This window comes from Mesoplodon mirus, assembly GCF_964341445.2.
Source record: "Mesoplodon mirus genome assembly, chromosome: 4".
NCBI lineage: Eukaryota > Metazoa > Chordata > Mammalia > Artiodactyla > Ziphiidae > Mesoplodon > Mesoplodon mirus.
Window position 1 is genome coordinate 41,566,621 of NC_138979.1, and position 18,699 is coordinate 41,585,319.

At 40.2% G+C, this 18,699-nt stretch overlaps 1 protein-coding gene across 1 annotated transcript in view; it reads right to left on the bottom strand.

The window, feature by feature from the left end:
• The window catches only part of AGBL1 (AGBL carboxypeptidase 1), a gene marked incomplete at both ends in the record, with an annotated part of 577,244 nt that overhangs the window by 98,682 nt on the left and 459,863 nt on the right, over positions 1 to 18,699 (bottom strand). The window contains 3 exons of the mRNA XM_082618728.1: positions 4,780 to 4,822; positions 5,325 to 5,501; positions 9,847 to 9,978. Coding sequence (XP_082474854.1) covers positions 4,780 to 4,822; positions 5,325 to 5,501; positions 9,847 to 9,978 — 352 coding nt within the window. The remainder of the gene's footprint in view (positions 1 to 4,779; positions 4,823 to 5,324; positions 5,502 to 9,846; positions 9,979 to 18,699) is intronic.

Genomic DNA, 18,699 nt, shown 5'->3' on the forward strand with positions numbered 1-18,699 from the left:
GCAGATTTACTTAGTGGTAGCCAAAAGCAGAAGCTGGGTCTCCTGTTTCCAAAGCCCAGGGCTCCTTTCACCAATGACATTCAACTAGGCAGAAAGCAGGGGCGGGAGGGGTCAGATGTGCCTGTATTCAAACTCTGGTTCTAAAATTTACTAGCCATGTGGCACTGAGTAAGTTATTTAACCTCTCTGACTAAGTATCCCAATTTGTAAAATAAGGATGATGATGATGATGATAAAAACAACTTTGCAGTTTTTTGTCCTGTGGTAGCAAAAAATGGAGTAAGTTTATAGCTGCAAAAGGTTTAACACACAGTAAATACCATAGACGTATTTGTTACTATTGCTTATTTAGGGGCACTGCATGTTATAATACTCAAGCAGCACTAATCAGCATTCATTAATTACGGCATGACTCTCCAATTTGTCTTCCAAAATGTTCCAAGAAAATCTAAACTTCTTAATTTCTTGATCATGAGGTAGAGAGAAAACAAGAGTAGTTATCATTTGTTTGGGGATTCACAGCACAGAAATATGGAGACAGAAATAAAAACCTCTTTTTGGTTCTTGGATCTAAATGTTCTGTACTTTCTTGCCTGGACCAGAGTACTAGGTTGAATAGGTCTACCCAAAATTAGTGTCCTTCCAAGAACTTCATAATTTGACCTTATTCGGAAGTAGGGGTGTTGAAGATATAATTAGTTAAGATGAGGCCATACTGGAATAGGTGGGTCCCAAATGCAATATGACTGGTGTCCTTATAAGAGGAGAGAAGACACAGAGACAGAGGCAGACAAGTGGAGATGGCCATGTGATGACAAAGGGAAGAGATTGGAGTGATGCATCTACAAGCCAGGACACATCAGAAGCTAAGAGAAAGCCCTGGACCAGATTCTCCCCTAGAGCCTTTAGAGAGTATGTGGTGCTACCAACACCTTAATGTTGGACTTCTAGCCTCCAGAACCATTACAGAGTAATTTTAAGCCACCTAATTTGTGGTAATTTGTATGGTAGCCGTGGGAAACTAATACACTCAATCTCTCTTCTGGACCACAACAGCAGTAGAGCACCAGTGCAAGAGGCCCTGTACCTAGCTGCAGTCTCTCATTCTGTGTGGGCCGTGTTCCCAAAACAGCTAAGGGGAGCAGAATGTGAATGAGAGGGCACCGGGAGGCTTGAAAGCCAAGTTGAGATGATTTAATTTCTTCTATGAATTTGTCCCTATCAAACCATCTTTAATAGCTCAAGTGCTTAGTTCCAACATTTATGTTTTCTAAGTTAAGCCTTTGTGAAATACTGTTATAATTTGTTTTGCAGAAGGGTTTTGGGGGAGCTCTCACCATAACAACACCTATGAGTGGTGAGGAAAGCAGAATTGGGCAGAGGAGGAGGTTGAACCTCAGTGCAATTGCAACAGAGGTCCCCACCGATCCTACAGGGAGTTCTGGAGCTGGAATGGCACCCACTTTGGAGTTTTCCCAACTAAGGCTAGGAGGCCAGGCCATTGTAACCCCATATAGACCAGCCATTGGATGCAGGCTCACACAGAGGAGCCATGGCTTTGGTCAAGGCAGTTTCTGCCAGCTACAAGTAATTTCTGGTGATGGACACAGCTGTGAGCCACTGGGGAAATGAGCACCTCTTCAGGGGGATCTAGGAGGTACATCCCAGCATCTCTCACATGCACGGCGGATGTCTTCCTTTCTAATCATCATCTGTTATTAGAATGTGGCCATGTGAAATTCCACACCTGGACTGGAGTCACCTTACTCGGGGAAAGAATCCATTAGATGCTCTCAAATCATGTATATAGTGACCGGCCTAAGAGGTCTCAGAGTTGCATTCTTACTCATTTCTCTCTCTCACCCATGTATTTTCCATTTCCACCAATTAGAGCAACTCTTAAAAATCTCCATTTTAGAATGGCTTCTAGTCATATTTGGACCATGGTGATTTCTTCTCCTTTTTCTAATTATCCATGGACAAAGGAAAATCATCTGACCCTACCCGGAAATCACCATTCATTTGCTCACTTATCCATTCAGTCATTGGTCAGTCAACACAGATACGTAACAACTATTCTATACTAAAGAAGGCACTGAGTACAGAAAAATGAATGAGGAGATTGTCAAAGGCCTTACATGTCAAGATGAGGAGTTGGATTTTCTCTAGACATAATGAGGGTTATGGGCAGTACTTGACTTGAATAGGTTTGGGTTACTGAAAGATCCATCTGTTGGTGGTAAAGAGGATGGATTGCTTGAGGGTCCACAATACAAGGCAAGCAGTTGCAGGTAGAGAATATTAACACCCAGTTGAGTCACTCTTCAAACCTCAGCTGAGTCACCCAACTTCTGTCCATCCTCTAAGACCCTCTTTGCCGTCCCATGAGTCAGCAGCACTGTCAAGGAGCATGTAAACAGCCTGCTTGGGTGGCAGCTTTTACATTATCCTCCTAAGCCACAAGCAGCCCACGGGACCCAGTCACATGCCTTCGCATGTGCAAACACACCATGCATGTGACTCCAGGTCTCAAAGACTCAACTCAGTGTGAAGCACACAGCTGTCCACGTAGAGTCTGAAAAATGACTCTAAAAAATGAGCCCCCAAAGGACACATCATTCCATTTTGGCTTTTCCCTTCAACAGCCTCCAAAGCTTTGGGCCAGTCCCTAATACAGAAAGTAAATCTTTCAGCGGATGGGACTTCCACATTAAATACAAATTATGGATCAAAGCATATAACCTAGCAGTAGAGACTATATCCTCCAAACAACAAAAGCTGAGAAGTTTTTTTTTTTTAATTAGCCAACTATAGACTGGAAAACAGAAGGGAAAATATCATATTAATAATAATTATTTGAAGTTGATAGCTTATATTCTTTAATGCAGTTCCAACATAAATGTCACTGTAAGAAATGCTATTTCATTTCAGTACTAACAGATCAGGTACTTAGTGTGCTGGGAGAAATGATCGGAACTACGTTAAAGCTGCATTAACCAGAGAAACTGCAAAAATGTTTATATTCTTGTGAAGGCAGGAAGGAATGCCCCTCGTGGGTATATTTAAGTATTTTCCATCTTTTGTATAAATGGTAATGCTAAACAAAAAATGGAAAGATGACCTTAGAATAATAACCTCAGGACCCAACTGGGACTCAGCTTCTCAATGTACAAAAATCATTTGCAGTATGTTGAGGATGGAAATTTCTATACTGCTTTATAGCTTGTAGTCTTCATTATATACCTCAAACAAAAATCACCAAAACATCCAACTCTGGGCTGGTTTCATTTCCCCAGGGTGCCCCTCCAACCCCCATATATAAAATTACTCACCATCCTCTTGGTCACTGTCTGCAATTCTGCTCAGTTACTCGACAATGTTTGTAAGGAGAGAAAAACAAAGGAAAGGGGAAAACCAATCCAGTTCAGAGAGGTGTTTCATATAGAGAATAGGATTTTTAAAGCAAAGCCAGATCTGGCACTGTTAGGGCTTTTCTCTAGTCAGTTTCTTCTCCATTCTTCCTTATAGAGACCCCATGCAAAGGCCATGTGGAAAATTTCCCAGGGCAAATGCTGAGCCCATATGTGAAAGCTGTCCCACTGGACAAGCCTCTTTCACTGTCATTTCCAACGGCCAGTATGTATATTGCATGGAAGACGAAGAGTTGGTGAGGGCCTGAACCTATGAGTCATTTAGTTTTCAAACGACAGCTTCAAGGGCCTTTGAGTGTCTGGTTGATTTACTGTGAATGGCACTGATACTTACGTGACTAGAAGCTGTTAGCCTGAATTGGTGCTTGGAGAAACAAAGTCAATGAAAGTCACAAATCCAATAAATCTGTGAGGGATGTGTGGAGTTGTCTCCAAGAAGCATACAGCTAGAGAGGCACAAGTCTATACCCATAAAGTCTTAGAGTCACAATATTCCAGGCTTATTTTTTTCCAGTCCTATGGGTTTTGAATGTCAAGAGAATGAACAGATTCCTGATGATATAACCTCCAATTATATTTGTATACGTATTTTCTTTTGGCCTTTACAAAAATTTTGTCTAGTAGGAAGGAGACGAATCCTTATTAATATCTGCGTTTGATATATGAAATGTATAGGTTCAATAGAGGTAAGCACTTTGCAGCACGGCTGGTAAGTGGAAGAGTGAGGTCTTTGGATGCCCAATCCCATGTCTCTCCAACAAGCTCACTCTTCTTACTCTGCATTGGATTAATGTGGATAAATATGGATTAATTCAGTCTAACAGTTTATTAATTCAGTAATAAAAACAATTCTTTCAAGCCACTGTGTAGACAAACTAACTGGCTATTTAACAGAATTAATAGGTCAAAATGGGTGGTTCAGTAACCCTGTGTCGAAAAATCTCTTGGACCAGGTGGGAAGTTAGATAATGTTTATTACCTGTCACTCCCTGGACTGCCTTTGATAGTTAACAGATTTCCTCAAGCGCCAGATTATGGAGATGCCAAGCACTTCCTAGCAGTTCCAGGAAAGTATCAAAGCCAACACAATGAGCTTTAAGGCTGGTGAGGTCCAGGTATTCTTGAGGTTGAATAGAAGTCACCAAGGAGTAGTCTGTCAGCTTGCCTAATGAATTTAAAAGAGTCTATTACCCTGGCACTGTCACAATGTCCCTTATTTATGCTCCTCTAGTGAGGGAGTGGGACAAGCATCTAGAACAGCCCACTGTAAGAGCTAATATAGCTGTAGAAAGAAAACGATTTATATGAGCCATTTCCCTCGATGTTAGAACTTGAGTCCTAGCCCCACTCATCTTGGGGAGACCCACGTCATGCACACGCTTCTGTTTGCTCTGGCGATAGCAGGATAACAGAGAGCCGGTAATTTAGATAAGCACAGAAGACAGAGAAACACAATCTACGTACGTCTTGACAATATCTACATGCTGACCTATGTCTTTTTTACGATGTATAGGGGACTGGTCCCAGTTGTTGCAGAAGGAAAGAAAATGTTCTCATGCATAAAACAGGGCCAGGCAGAGGTTCCATAAAAGCCGGGGGCGGGGGTGCCTGTCTGAGGGAGGCTCCCCTGCCACTTGCTGGCGAGGGCAGATGACTGAGAAACCAAATCAGCAGGCATGCACAAATTGCTTCCAGGATCAACGCAGATTGTGCTGCCAGGGAAGACAATCACTGAACTAGTTTTTCGGCAAGATCAGGGAGCTGGGCCAGACTCTACCTAGAGACTCCTTCCTCTTTCAGGCTAGAGAGCAGGAACAAGAGGTGTGTGATAGCTCCGCATCACAGTGTACTGCTGCCAGACAGAAAGCATGGATATTTCGCAGCCTCACATACCTGATAGGGGCCCTGGTTGCAGCCACAGTAGCTGCTCTCCATGGTGTAGCTTCTGGACACACCCATCTCTCTCCACACCACTACCCGTGCTGTGGAGGCTCGGGATTTCTCCACGAGGAAGCTGCAGCTGCTTAAGGTGAATGCTGGTGCTAGTTTATCAAGGATTTTGGGAAGAGTCTACAATTTAAAAAAATCAAATTATGATGAGTTGCCGGTGATTGGGGCTATGCATCATAAAAAACAACTTCTCAGTATGTATTAAGCATCTCAATACATTAAACACTTAATATGTGCAACTATAAATCTTCTATCTATCCTGAGTAATGGACACCAATTTTTTTTAATACTTTTAAAGATGAGGAAACTGAAGCTTAGAAAAGTTAGAAAGAAATAGTTCAAGTCCAACTACAAAGTGACTGGAATGGGATCCAAATGCCAATATGGCCAACTCCAAAGAGTATGATCTTTCAACCCCATCTTCCTGCATCACGGTGGACCAAGGTTGCAACATACGTTCAGCCTCATACGTTGCTGAGTTGAGTCTCATGGAAAGCCACAGACTTCACAGGGAACTGAAATTTAGAGAGTAGCTCCATCGAGCCTCACTGTTTTCTAGCTGAACTTTCCTTATCTCAGACATACAGGCCATTGATGATTCTTGAGCAGGAGCACATATTGTTTCCTGAGGGACTGGAACTGCCAAAATGAACATTTCAGTCTCATTCTCTGATCCATAAATCTGAAGCTGGACCAATTATAAAACTTCTAAAAATTCACACTCTCTGGATTCATATACACCATCTTTTCCTAGGGTAGAAAAGCTTTATGTGAGATCACTTAATTTCCATTTAGAAGGCATCAGTAGACCCTTGCCACTCTCCGATTGACAGAGAGGGGACTTCTAGTCACTGGACCCTTCCATCCCCCAAAGATGATGTCTCAGAGTTGAAATTACACCAAGTCTTTGGGACAGCTAAAATACTACACTTAGCTCAGAACTTCTGTGACATGAACAAGAAGGGTTCTCTCACTTCAGTGTTGACAGAATCTCCAAAAACTAGAACATCATATAAAACTATATACCTTAGAATAAGAAACAGTATAGCATCGGGTCTTTGGACAAATTATAGGGACAAGATGGAGAAGCAGAACAAATTGATGAGAACATAAATTAAGGAATTATTGTTAAGGAAATGCAGTTTTGTTCATTTCTAGAACATAGAGCAAATCTTTTAATATTGTATCTGTGGTTCTTACTGTCATGTTTAACATAACCATTAACTATATTAATATAAGGATTAATATAATTATTACATGATATATGATATAAATATATATTAATGTAATTATTAACATAACCTACTACGATTTCTAAGTTCTTACATAGCCTCCAGACCTAAAGCATCATAATTTTAAGGGAAATGAAATGCTAATGTTATCCTCAGAGTTTCTCCAATTGCCTCCTAATTGATTTTATCTATCCACTCTTGTCCCTCTCTCCCTGCGATCCCTCTCCCCATTTTTCTCCTTCAGAGTACTCATCACAATTACAGTTAAATTATTGTGTCTGTAATTTGTTGTTTATTTTCTATCTCCTCTGCAGCCTAGAAGTTTGTGTCTTGTTCACAGGAAAATCTCTGCACATGAATCTATGCTGCTTGTAGAGGGTACTTCATAACTATTCACTGAAATAAATGGAATCTGCTAGTCCAGGCGTTTAGAGAACTGCTTAAACAGACATAAATAGAATATATATATATATATATATATATATATATATATATATAAAAGTAAATATATATATTTTTAGTTGCTATATATATATATATGTATATATAATATGATCAAGAATACATGAATGTAATTATAATTTATCAATGTTTTACCTTGTTGCGAAAACTTAATCTGACATCATTTAAATGATCTTTGCCTTCTTACTTAGGTGAACCTTGTTTTCTTAGCTAGTACGACCCCTCTCCAAATAACCACACACTCAAATTAATGGCGTGCATCTTGGAGAGCTCTATGAGCTATGATCCCTTCACTGGAGCCTGGAGGATGTGAGATTTACAAAGTGCAGTGGCAGTACCCTCTTACACCTCCATAGCGGCAATTTATCCATTCATTAAATAATGGGCTCCAAACTATCTCATTTACAGTAAAGTCCTCACTGCATTTCCCTTTTGATTTCACACAAATACATCTATGTCAGAATGAGCAATGAAGATGATAATAGCTGTGATAACTGGAGGTTGTTTGTTATGTTTTGTTTTGTAAATGAATAGGAAATTGATGAACTCTACATATGAATTGATCCACTGGAGACCTGCTTCAATGTTTCCTGGGGTCGCCTGGTTTGGGTGGGGCAAGAAGGCTGGGGACATTCAACTCTTCCCCTGACACTTGCTCTGTACCTTAAACTTAATTTCAGTTTCCCAAATATTAAGATTATAATAGATACCTTTTCACTGAATGCTTACTATGTATTTTGCATGCATTAATTCATTTAATCATCACAAGTCTTTGGGGTAAGCTTTATTATTATCTATGAATATTGTTAACTTTCTTTTGGAAAAGGAGAGCTAAAACTCATGGTGACTCTATATTTAAGATTGGATAGTATAGATTCTTTTAGTTTAAGATGTACCACTCATAAGAGATAATTTTATATAGGTCACCATGACCTGCCCAGATGAAAGTTTTAATTTACTTAACTAGTTTCCTAAGTAAGATAAAGCAGTTAAGCTTCTTGAGGTTTATTGCCAGTACTCTAGCTGAGCCTTAGTGTAAACAGGACATTGAGGACACTGAGGATAAGCTGTTGGTTCAGCTTTAATAGCCTTGGGGGAACTCTACTGATCAGTAGCAGTCATGCTTCTAATAGACATGAATGAAGAGGGTGAAAAAAAATTCAGGACACAGGGGAAGTAATTCCAGGTGAAATAGTAGGTGAAATAGGTGGGTTTTTACCTCTTTTAATACTCACTAACCCTGTAAATGAAGGTATTTCACACACAGTAAATTCATATATCCAGAAAAATAAGGGATTTAGAAGAGGTTAGTAACATCATAACTGTGATATCGTGATTTGTAGTAAGAAATATATATTGGTTCTTCACCCCCAGCTCTGACATGAGATTCGTAAAACATTTGCAAATTCCTATGTGATAAGAGTGGTAGGAGCATCTTTTGTTCTAATAAGGTGACTCTGGGTGGGCTCCTGAATGGTTCCTGGATCAGGGCAGATCATCACTTCTCTAGGAAAGAGAGAGGGGCTGGAAGTGGAGTTGATAAATGATCATGCCCATGTGAAGAAGCTTCCATAAGAAGCTTCCATACAGTTCATCTGTATCCTTTATCACATCATTTAATAAATTGGTAAATGTAAGTAAGTGTTCCCTTGAGTACAGTAAGCTGTTCTAGCAAATAATCGAACCCAACGGGGAGGAGATCATGGGAACCTCTGATTTGTAGCCAAGTCAGACAGAAGTTGTGGGTAACCTGAGGACCTACTACTTGCAGTTGGCATCTGAAATGGGGGCATGTCTCCTGGGACTGAGCCCTTAACCTGAGGGATCTGATGTTATCTCCAGGTAGATAGTGTCAGAACTGAGTTAAATTGTAAGATATCCAGCTGGTGTCAAAGAATTGCTTGGTGGAGGGAAAAATCCAAATATTTGGTCCCCAGAAGTGTCATAAATGAAGTGTTCTGTGTAAAAGTAAAAGAGAAAGACACAGGAGGAGAACTAGGTTTTTCCAACACAATGATTTTTCTCTTTTTCCTATATAAATTTGAAACAAAGGCCAGTTTTTATTTTGTGGTTGGATAACTTGACGTCTTCTACCTCTTCCTAATATTCAGCAAGCAACAGCCTGTTTACTTTATCCTGACAGGAAGAAGTCCTTCCTTCCTTACCTCTCCCTAATCTCCTCTTGGGTTCAGTGTGGGGATAGCAGAGCTCCAACTACTGGAACCCAGAAATAATAGAATTAGGTTCAGCGGGTCACTGTTCTACTTTTTATAGTATGCTCAAGCAGAGGAATGTGGATGGTCTAATGCCTTACATTTTTTTCATCACTTCATATTTATTGAAGATCCTTTCCAATCAGGCATCATTTTGTTCCTTCCATAAATATAATACCTAACAAGGACGGTATTTTCACTATCCTCGTTTTACAGGTGAAGAATGGGGGTTCAGAGAGGGAGTGTTAATGGCTCATAGTCACACAGTTAATCATTATAAAGTTAGGTATTAAGATGAGGTTTCCTGTCTCCAATTCTCACGTCCTATGCACTGTATCATATCATATCATATAGAAAAAACAAATTCAGAGTAACCAGGCAAGAAGCCATTATTCATCAAAAACATGGAGAGGTTACACACGCCTTCAACCTGCTTGTACTATAATCCTATAGTTAAGATAATCAAAATGCCTATTTAGGAAAATAATGGTTGAGGCATGTCTCAAAGGCAAGCATATGGACACAAAATATCTGGTATCATCCACCATAATGACTTACCCTGTAGCTGACATCTTCCAAGAGATTGGATGTGCTCACAGTGGACTCTGACTGCCACAAAGTCTCTTTGATGCTACAACCGTAAAGGAACACATTCCTCTTTTGGGAGTGACCATGGAAATCACAGAAGACCTACAGTGGCCAAACAAAGGAGAAACTAAATCTATTGGTTTCTTACATGTTTAAAATGTCAACTTTCTTAGGTAGATACTGTTTACTTAGCAGAACCAGGCACACGAGGACCACTGGGGACTTTAGCAAGAGTTCTGTTGGTAGAATTATCAGGAAGGAAGGTAGATTGGAAGGTGCTTAGGGGTCAACAGGATAAAAGGAAATGTGAGTCACATGTAGCTCTTCTGACAAGTTTACTTGCGACAGGGGAGGACACAGGGCCAAAACTGGAAGGGGAAATAAGAAATAGGCTTTAATAGTTCTTCCTTACAGACAGACTCCAGTTAATAAATACAGGAGAAATGAAGTAAATAGAAAATCACCATTAGAACGCCTCTGTAATAATTGTTGCTGGCAAGATCCACTGATGCATGCCAAAACTAGTGAGAAAGATTTGTGGAGAAAAAGGATTATTTGCATAGTGTCAGAATATCTCCACCAAGATGTTGTTAACTGCAGAAGGAAAAATAGTAACTTTACAATGGAGAAACCCAGCAGACATCACCCTTAACCAAGTGATCAAAGTAAACATCACCAGTAACAGACACACTGACAAAATTCATATTGAAGAAAAGTAAAAATATGACTAATATTTTAAAAATCATCATGGTCATGAAAGACAGAGAATGTCTGAGGGACTCTCATAGAGGAGAAACTAAGAAAACATGAAATCTAAATACAATGGGGATCATGGATTAGATTCTGAAACAAATAAAAAAACACTGGTGGAAAAGCTAGTAAAATCCATATGAAGTCTGTAGTATCATTTATGCTATTTCTCTAATATTATTTTTCAGCTTTGATAATTGTACCATAATTGTGCAAAACATTATCATTAGGGGAAACTGGATGAAGTATATATGGGTACTCTGTGCTATTTTTGGAACTTTTCTAAAATTGTTTCATAAAAATGAAACAAGTACGCATCATAATATTTAGTTAAAATCCGGAATGCAAAGTTGGGTTGTTTCAACATCAAAAATAATTCAATGTGATTCACTCACTCCATTTACAGACTAAAGAAAGAACGAATATGATAATCATAATAGATGCATTAAAACGTTTGATAAAATTCAATAGCCATAATGGATTAAAAAATAATACACAATCTTGGGACTTCCCTGGTGGTTCAGTGGTTAAGAATCCGCCTGCCAATGCAGAGGAAATGGGTTTGATCCCTGGTCCGGGAAGATCCCGCATGTTGCGAAGCAACTAAGCCCATGTGCCACAACTACTGAGCCCACGTGCCGCAGCTACTGAAGCCTGCGTGCCTAGAGCCCATGCTCCACAACAAGAGAAGCCACCCCAGTAAGAAGCCCATGCGCTACAACAAAGAGTAGCTCCCACTCACCACAACTAGAGAAAGCCTGTGCTCAGTAACGAAGGCCCAACGCAGCCAAAGAAAAATAAATAATTAATTTTAAAAAATCTCTTTAAAAAAAGAACTAAAAATAAATGAAAATATTTAAAAACTAGATATATTTCATTTAAGAATTTCTTTTGATCCAAAGACACCAGGAAGAATGTGAAAAGGCAAACCAAAGAGTGAAATAACATATGTGCAGTACATATATCCAACAAATGATTCATAGAGAGAATGTATACATACATCAATAAGAAAAAAAGAAGCAACTCAATTTTTAAATGGGCAAAAACGTGAATCGATATTTCACAAAAGAGAAGTTCCAAATGGCTAGTAAGCAAATGAAAATGTACTCAACCTCATCAATATCAAGGAAATATAATTTAAACACCACAGTGAGATGCCCCTGTATCTAATGGGTTATCAGGACTCCTAACGTCATGAAAAGACAATACCAAACGTTGGCTGGGATATGGAGCAGGTGAAACTCTTGAACCCAGCTTGTGGGACTACATCTATACCACTACTGTAGAAAACAATTTTGGAGTGTCTTCTAAAGCTGAATATACACATATTCTAGAACCTGCCCAACAGAAATGCACATACTGGGCACCAGAAGATATCAAGAATACACAGAGCAACACTATTTTTAGTAGCCTAAATCTGTAAACAGTAGAATTGATTAATACATTGTAGTATAATCGTTCAACAGAATACTGTCCAGCATTAAGAATGAAAGAACAAGCTAGATACAAAAGAGTACATCCATATGATTTCCTTGATATGACATTCAGAAACAGGCAAAACTAATGCAGTGACAGAAATTAGGATAATGTCTATGTTTGGGGGAAGGGGGACATTACATTATGGTCTGATGTCTGGGTTGCCTGTGGTGTTCTGTCTCTCGATTTGGTTGATGGTTACATGGTGTGTTCATTTCGTGAGAATTTATCAAGCTGTAGAGGTGTGATCTGTGTACTTAAAATTAATATATGATACATACACATTTGTGTGTTTCAAAGAGATAGAAGTCCTGGTATTTCCTCACATTTGTTCCTTAGTCTGTAGAAATGTAGTCTTTGTGTAGTTAGTTAAGCCCACAGGGTAGGTAACTGAAGGTGTTTGTCAAATTTGCTAATGATACAGAATTGAGGACAACTGATAGCAGAGTAAACAAGTAAGAGCAGAAATTATAAGGGCCAAAAAGAGCAGAATTCTTGGAAATAGAAAAGCTTAAATTGGAATACGCAGCTCCTACAATTAGATTCTAACAGTGGCAAAAGTAAAAGTGACATTTAGCTAAGAAGTAGGTTTTGAATGAGAGATTTGGAGGTTTTAGATGACAGTTTGCTCAGAATGACTCAGTAGCCAGGGATGTCAAAATTAATCATAAATTGCTTCTGGAGAAGTAAACTGGTCATACATAAGGAGAACAATGAGTCCAATGTACCTCATACTGGTCAACTTATATCTCATATAGTGTTTTTTAATTCTGAGTGTGGCCTTTTAAAACAAGCTAGTGTACCTCAGTAGAGAGGAATCAGAAGGCCAAGGAAATGGGAATGCTTATAAACACAGATTGCCGAAAGATACTGGAGATGCTTATCCTAGAAAAAAAGAAGGCTCAGTGGGGTCTTGATAGCAGCCCTCCAAATTTACAAATTTTCCCATTTGAAACATGAATAAATATATTTGTTATCATTTCAAAGAGCAGAGGAAGGCAAAAGGAAGGAGGATATGTACCATGGACGTAGATTCCAGCTCCATGTTAAATTCAGTTGTTGAATATTTATTACCAGCAAGAAATAACTTTCGATGATTATAGCTGTCTTGCAATGCTGTGTCACACTTTTTAAAGTTTCCGTTTTCTGGAAATACTTCAGCAAAAGCCAAATAAATTTCTATCAACGATGTTGTTGGTTGAGAAGTTAGATGAGATGATGGCTGAGGCTACTTTCTGGTATCTGATGAAGTCCTATAGTTCATTGATTGAATAGGAATCCACTGACAGCAGGAATATCCCGGGATATGCAAGGTGCATGCATGGAGCCATAAATAAACACATATGTGTAAGAAAAATTAAAAAGGGTAAATAGGTAGATGGTCTGCCCGGTCATAATGGGAGAAGATGAAAACTCTTGAATAGCAGGTTAGAACTGATAGGTGTGTTGCTTGGGCTATGCAAGCAGGGAAGAATTCAGCAATGTCAAGACTAATTTCTGGAATCAACGTGGTTGTCAGACAAACATCTGTGAGATGAAAGTTTTAAGAACTAAAGGAATTGAAACTGTTCTCCATAAATGTACCCTTCTTTTCCTCCCCCTCTCTCTTGTCAATAATAGAAAGCCACTATTTTATTGGGTGGGTGGGGAGAGTTTTAAATTACATTGCAAATTTCCTGTTAGCATTAAGAATCCACCTGCCAATGCAGGGGACATGGGTACGAGCCCTGGTCCGGGAAGATCCCACATGCCACGGAGCAACTGGGCCCGTGTGCCACAACTACTGAGCCTGTGTGCTGCAACTACTAAAGCCCAAGCGCCTAGAGCCGGTGCTCCGCAACGAGGAGCCACTGCAATGATAAGACAGTGCACCACAACGAAGACCCAATGCAGCCAAAAAAATTAATAAAAATTAAAAAAAAAATCTTATGAGAAAATAAATCTCTCTAGAATCTAGAGCTGTGGGTGTTCAAGCCAAAAGGTCATACAGAGTTGGGAGGAGGGAGTTGGTCCAATGACAAGACAAATAATGAAAAAGCAGAGTAGAAACAGTGAATGAGAAAAAGAAGTTGTTTTGTAAAGGGTGAGATAATTAAATGTGCAGAGAAAAGCAGAAAACAGAAAATGTGGCCGCAGAAGGAGAAAAATGCGAGATGGACAGAAGAAGTGTCTGGGGTTTTGGTGCTTTCCAGTTCTGGTTAGAACTTATTTGAATTTTTTCCTTCAAAATGTCCACCTTGGGTTACTTTAGCAGGTTTCTGTTATGTGCAACAAAAATATACCCTAGGCCAGTGTTTCTCCATCCTGTCTGTGCATTAGAATCTCCTGAGGAGATTTTAAAAATATCAATCCCTAGAGCCCATCTCCACAGATTTTGATTTAATTGGTCTGCAGTGACTCCAAGCTGACGGGATTTTTTTAACTTTTCCAGGTGATTCTAAATGTGCAGCCAGGGTTGAAACCCACTTGTATGGGTCTAGGGTCTAGAGCAGTGGATCTGACATGTTATCAAGCATCAGAATAACCTAGAGGACTTGTTAAATCACAGACCGTGGGCCACTCCCCAGCAATTCTGTGATGCAAGCAAGTCTGTGTGAGGTCCGGGAATGTGCATTTTCAACAATCCCAGGTGATGCTGATGCCCCTGGGCCCGGGACCATGCATTGAAAGCCTCTAAAGGGACCAATCAAATCATTGTTTGAGGTTTAATCCTCTACCATCATGAATTTTCCACCAACCTTTATCTCTCATGCCTCAGTTTCTCTCTGTGAATAAACACCCACATTCTTATGAAAACTGTGCAAACAAATTAAGACTGTGTCTTAGCAACAGATTCCTCAATAAAGCCAGAAGCTAGGCCTACGTGGTGACAGGTGCTCCTTAGCTGCCAAATTCAACTGGAAAAAAAGATTTGATTGTTTTCTGACTCTTAACAGATTCTGAAAGCTGAGGTAAACAACAAATTATAGACATCCCCACCTGTGGGAAGAAGCCCTAGGAGTTCTAGCGGCCTCTGAAAATTCAAAGTAAAGGAGGCATTGTTCTACTTGTTGCTCAAATGACATCCATAAAAATGAATGCCTGTTAGTTATAAGAAACATGTGTTCCTCTAAATTGCAGGGGGCAATTACAAGACAAATTATCAAGTTATTTCAGCTGAGGAAACTTTTTCTTTCCTATGGATGACTTTACACTTGTCTACTTCCTTTCGGTAAAATTCTGTAATAGGAAGTGTGCCCAGTCATGGCACTCTAACACCCATGGGTTAATCAATGGCCCTATCTTGCTTATTCATCAATTGAGTCAACAAATATTCACTGGGTGCCTGTGGTGTGGCAGGAGAAATTAAAATTTTAATATAAGGCAGTACTGCCCTCAATAACAATGACAAGAACAACAGTAGTTAATTTATTGAAGACTTAGGATGCTTCAGATACTGTGCTAAACACTTAATGTAGATTATCTCATGATGAAGTAGGTGCTATAATTATCCCCCGCTTTGCAGCTGAGAAAACTTAATAGCAAAAAAATAAGTAAGTAACTTGCCTAGGCTTGCTTAAGTTTGCACTGCTATTAAGTATGTGAGCAAGTAATTGAACCTGAGTTTGCTCTCATCCAGACTCCATGTTTTAAAACACTTTTTGGGTCTATGTTGCCTCTTCCAGGAGCTGTTTTGTTGGGACGATCCCACAAGTGAATAGGTGATCATATTGCAGTGAGAGGAGAGAGACACACAGATAAGGACACACAGACACGCTGCACAACTCATGGGGCATCATTCACACTGCACTCTAAGGAATGGCACCCCTGAAGGTGTATGACGTGGTGGTCCTGGGGTTCTCTAGGGGGTGATGCCTAAGATGAGTCCTGCTGAGTGAGGGCTGTCCAAGCAAACGGAAAATGAGGAAGAAAGGACTATGGGTATGAAGAATTGCAATAATTCAGAATAAGACTACAGAGGGAAGGAGAGTGGGCCTTAGGTGTAGGCAGAAGTGGACAGTGGTCACATCATTAATGCACGTGCACACCATTCCAGGATGTCTGGACATTTCCCCGAAGGTGGTGAAGCAGCCATCAAAGTATTGGAGCAAAGAGGACCGGCATGATCAGATCACCAGAACAGGAGTGTTAAGAATGGATTACAAGGACTGAGACCAGGCAAGAGAAATGACAAGGGCCTAGTTTAAGTCAGCAAATGTAAGTATGGAGAGAAAGGACTTTTGGTGAGAGAGTAAGGAAGTAAAATCTATAGGAATTGGAGACTAAATGGATTTAGGGGCTCAGTGAGGAAGAGGTTAGGAATAATACCTAGATTTCCGGATTAAGTGAATAGACAATATGATGTGCTTTTCCCCAAGGCAAGGCACATGGGAAGAGATGCAGATTTGAAGGTTTCTGTTCAGTTAAGTTTTGTTTTGTTTGAGCTGGAGTGGTTAGTTTTGAACTTGTTTACCCTGAGCTAAACTGATTCCCCTGTGTCTCACTTTCTTCATCAGCGAGGTGTATAGTGTGGATTGGATTACGATTTTGAAATCAGGCTCTCACGCATCTCCCTAGTGCCTTTCCCAGTGAATTACTGTCTGAGTTAAATTGCAAGGTTAATTTAATTCACGCAAACATGAGTTCCATCATTTCTTGCTCAGTAAAGAGACCGTTCAGGGCCACATTACTATGCTATTCACATGCATTCACCATCTTTCCCCTCCATTCTTTGGTCCCATCCTGGTTCCTCTGTAAGCTAATTGGGCACCTTGTTCAAGAGGTTACCCACCCCCATCTCAAACACACCTCCCCTAGCCATTCGCCCGTTCTCACAGCTCACCTATTCCTGATTGTTTACTGCTCTGCTTTGCCAGCTTTAAGCTGCTGCTGTGTTTTCCATTCCTGACATCTGGGTCTTGTTCCTGCTTCCCGGCAGCAAGACCTCTGCATTATTTATTCCATCGCCACAAGAAAATGAAGGCGAGGCTGGAGCTCAAAGGAGGCTAATTCTGGGGAATGTGATGGAAACCCAAAACAGCAGTGCTTCCAATTAAACCAACCAAGTCTCACTAAAGCCCTGGAGATGCCAGCCTGTGCACAATATTTTGCAGACAACATTCAGCCCAAGCTCTTGAGTAGCGTAAACCTTTCTATGAGGGAAATGCTATGGGTGGCATGTTCAATTATCCAAGAACCCTGTTTGCAAGACCACATTTCCCAGTCCTTTTATTGACAGTCATGCTCTCTTCTTAGCTAGTGTTTCATCTGAGTTATCAGCAACATCAGTCATGGTTGAGGCTAACCACAGAGGGCATGTGCAGCACTTATTCCTAAAACTACCTGAAAGAAGAGTTGATGCTGCTTTCCCTTTCCTAAAGTGAGAGACTTTCACTTAAATTGCGTCATTGTGGGCCAAAGTTCCAACATGGCCTCAGAAAAGCAGCCTTTACTTACAAATCAGTTTTGTCCCCCTCCAATGTCTAATTTGGGGTGAAATTTTTCACATTTCACTCAGCAGAAGGTATTAGTAACTAACCGGTTATGAGATTTCTCACAGTGGGACCCTTTATTACATGTTATAAAATGCTGGAGGAGGTTTTCTGCCATTCCAGTGTTATGTATTATAATATAATGGCCTGCCTTCCAAAATATTTCAATTACATTGAAAGAGCACATGTACCTTAATGCAAAATCATGCAGTCTAGTATGAGGCTTTGTTTTCTATGTAGCACCCTCCTGCGAAGTAATAATAATTTTAATCTCTGCTGTTTATTTAAATGCTTGATACGTACCTGTCACACTGCTAAGGTTTTACATACATGTTTAATCAGTATAAAATTCCTGAAAGGAGGCTATCATTCACATTTACATATGAGGCTCAACTTTTACTAAGGTTAAAGGAAGTTAAGTGATTTGCACATGGCCTCCCATTGAAAACCCATGTGTTTTATCTCAAACTCTAATTGGTCTGGCTCCAAAGATTTTCCAGAACAAAATATTATAAAACATTGGATTTAACAACGATAAAGTGCAGTATAACAAGTCTGTCAATTAGCAAAATTAAGAGTGAATAACCAGGCTTACCCTGAGCTCTTGCCTAAGCTGATTTCTACTCGCTTTCTCTGGCCAGCTGCCCCTACGTGAGGAGGGAGCTTAACACCCCAAGAGGGTACTTGTGCAGTGAGGCCTTGGCAGGCTCCCCAGCAGTTAAAACTGCTCTTTTTCTCCAGCTCTAGACATTGAAGGGAGAGAAGCAGCAGTCTGGCCGCCACCTTTGGACACAGTGCCTGCAACCTATCAGCCTGGGTGAGGCCTCTGCCATCTATCTCACTCAGTTGCAGGCACTAAAGCTCTCAAGGTAGAAGGATTAACCTACCCACTTTGTGTGACAATGTCAGTTAGGGTAGATAGCTTATCGGGAACCCTGTCTTCACCAGAAGGTGGGATCTAGACTAGTCTTTTTGACCCATGGCAGATTTCCAAATTGTCTGGATAAACCTAGGGAATGGGGTATGAACACTGACCCACCACCATGCCTAGCCAGTCAATAAAAGGAAGCTTGCCTCCGTTTCCTGATTTGCAATCCTATCTTGGAGGACTGTTAGTTGTCTTGGA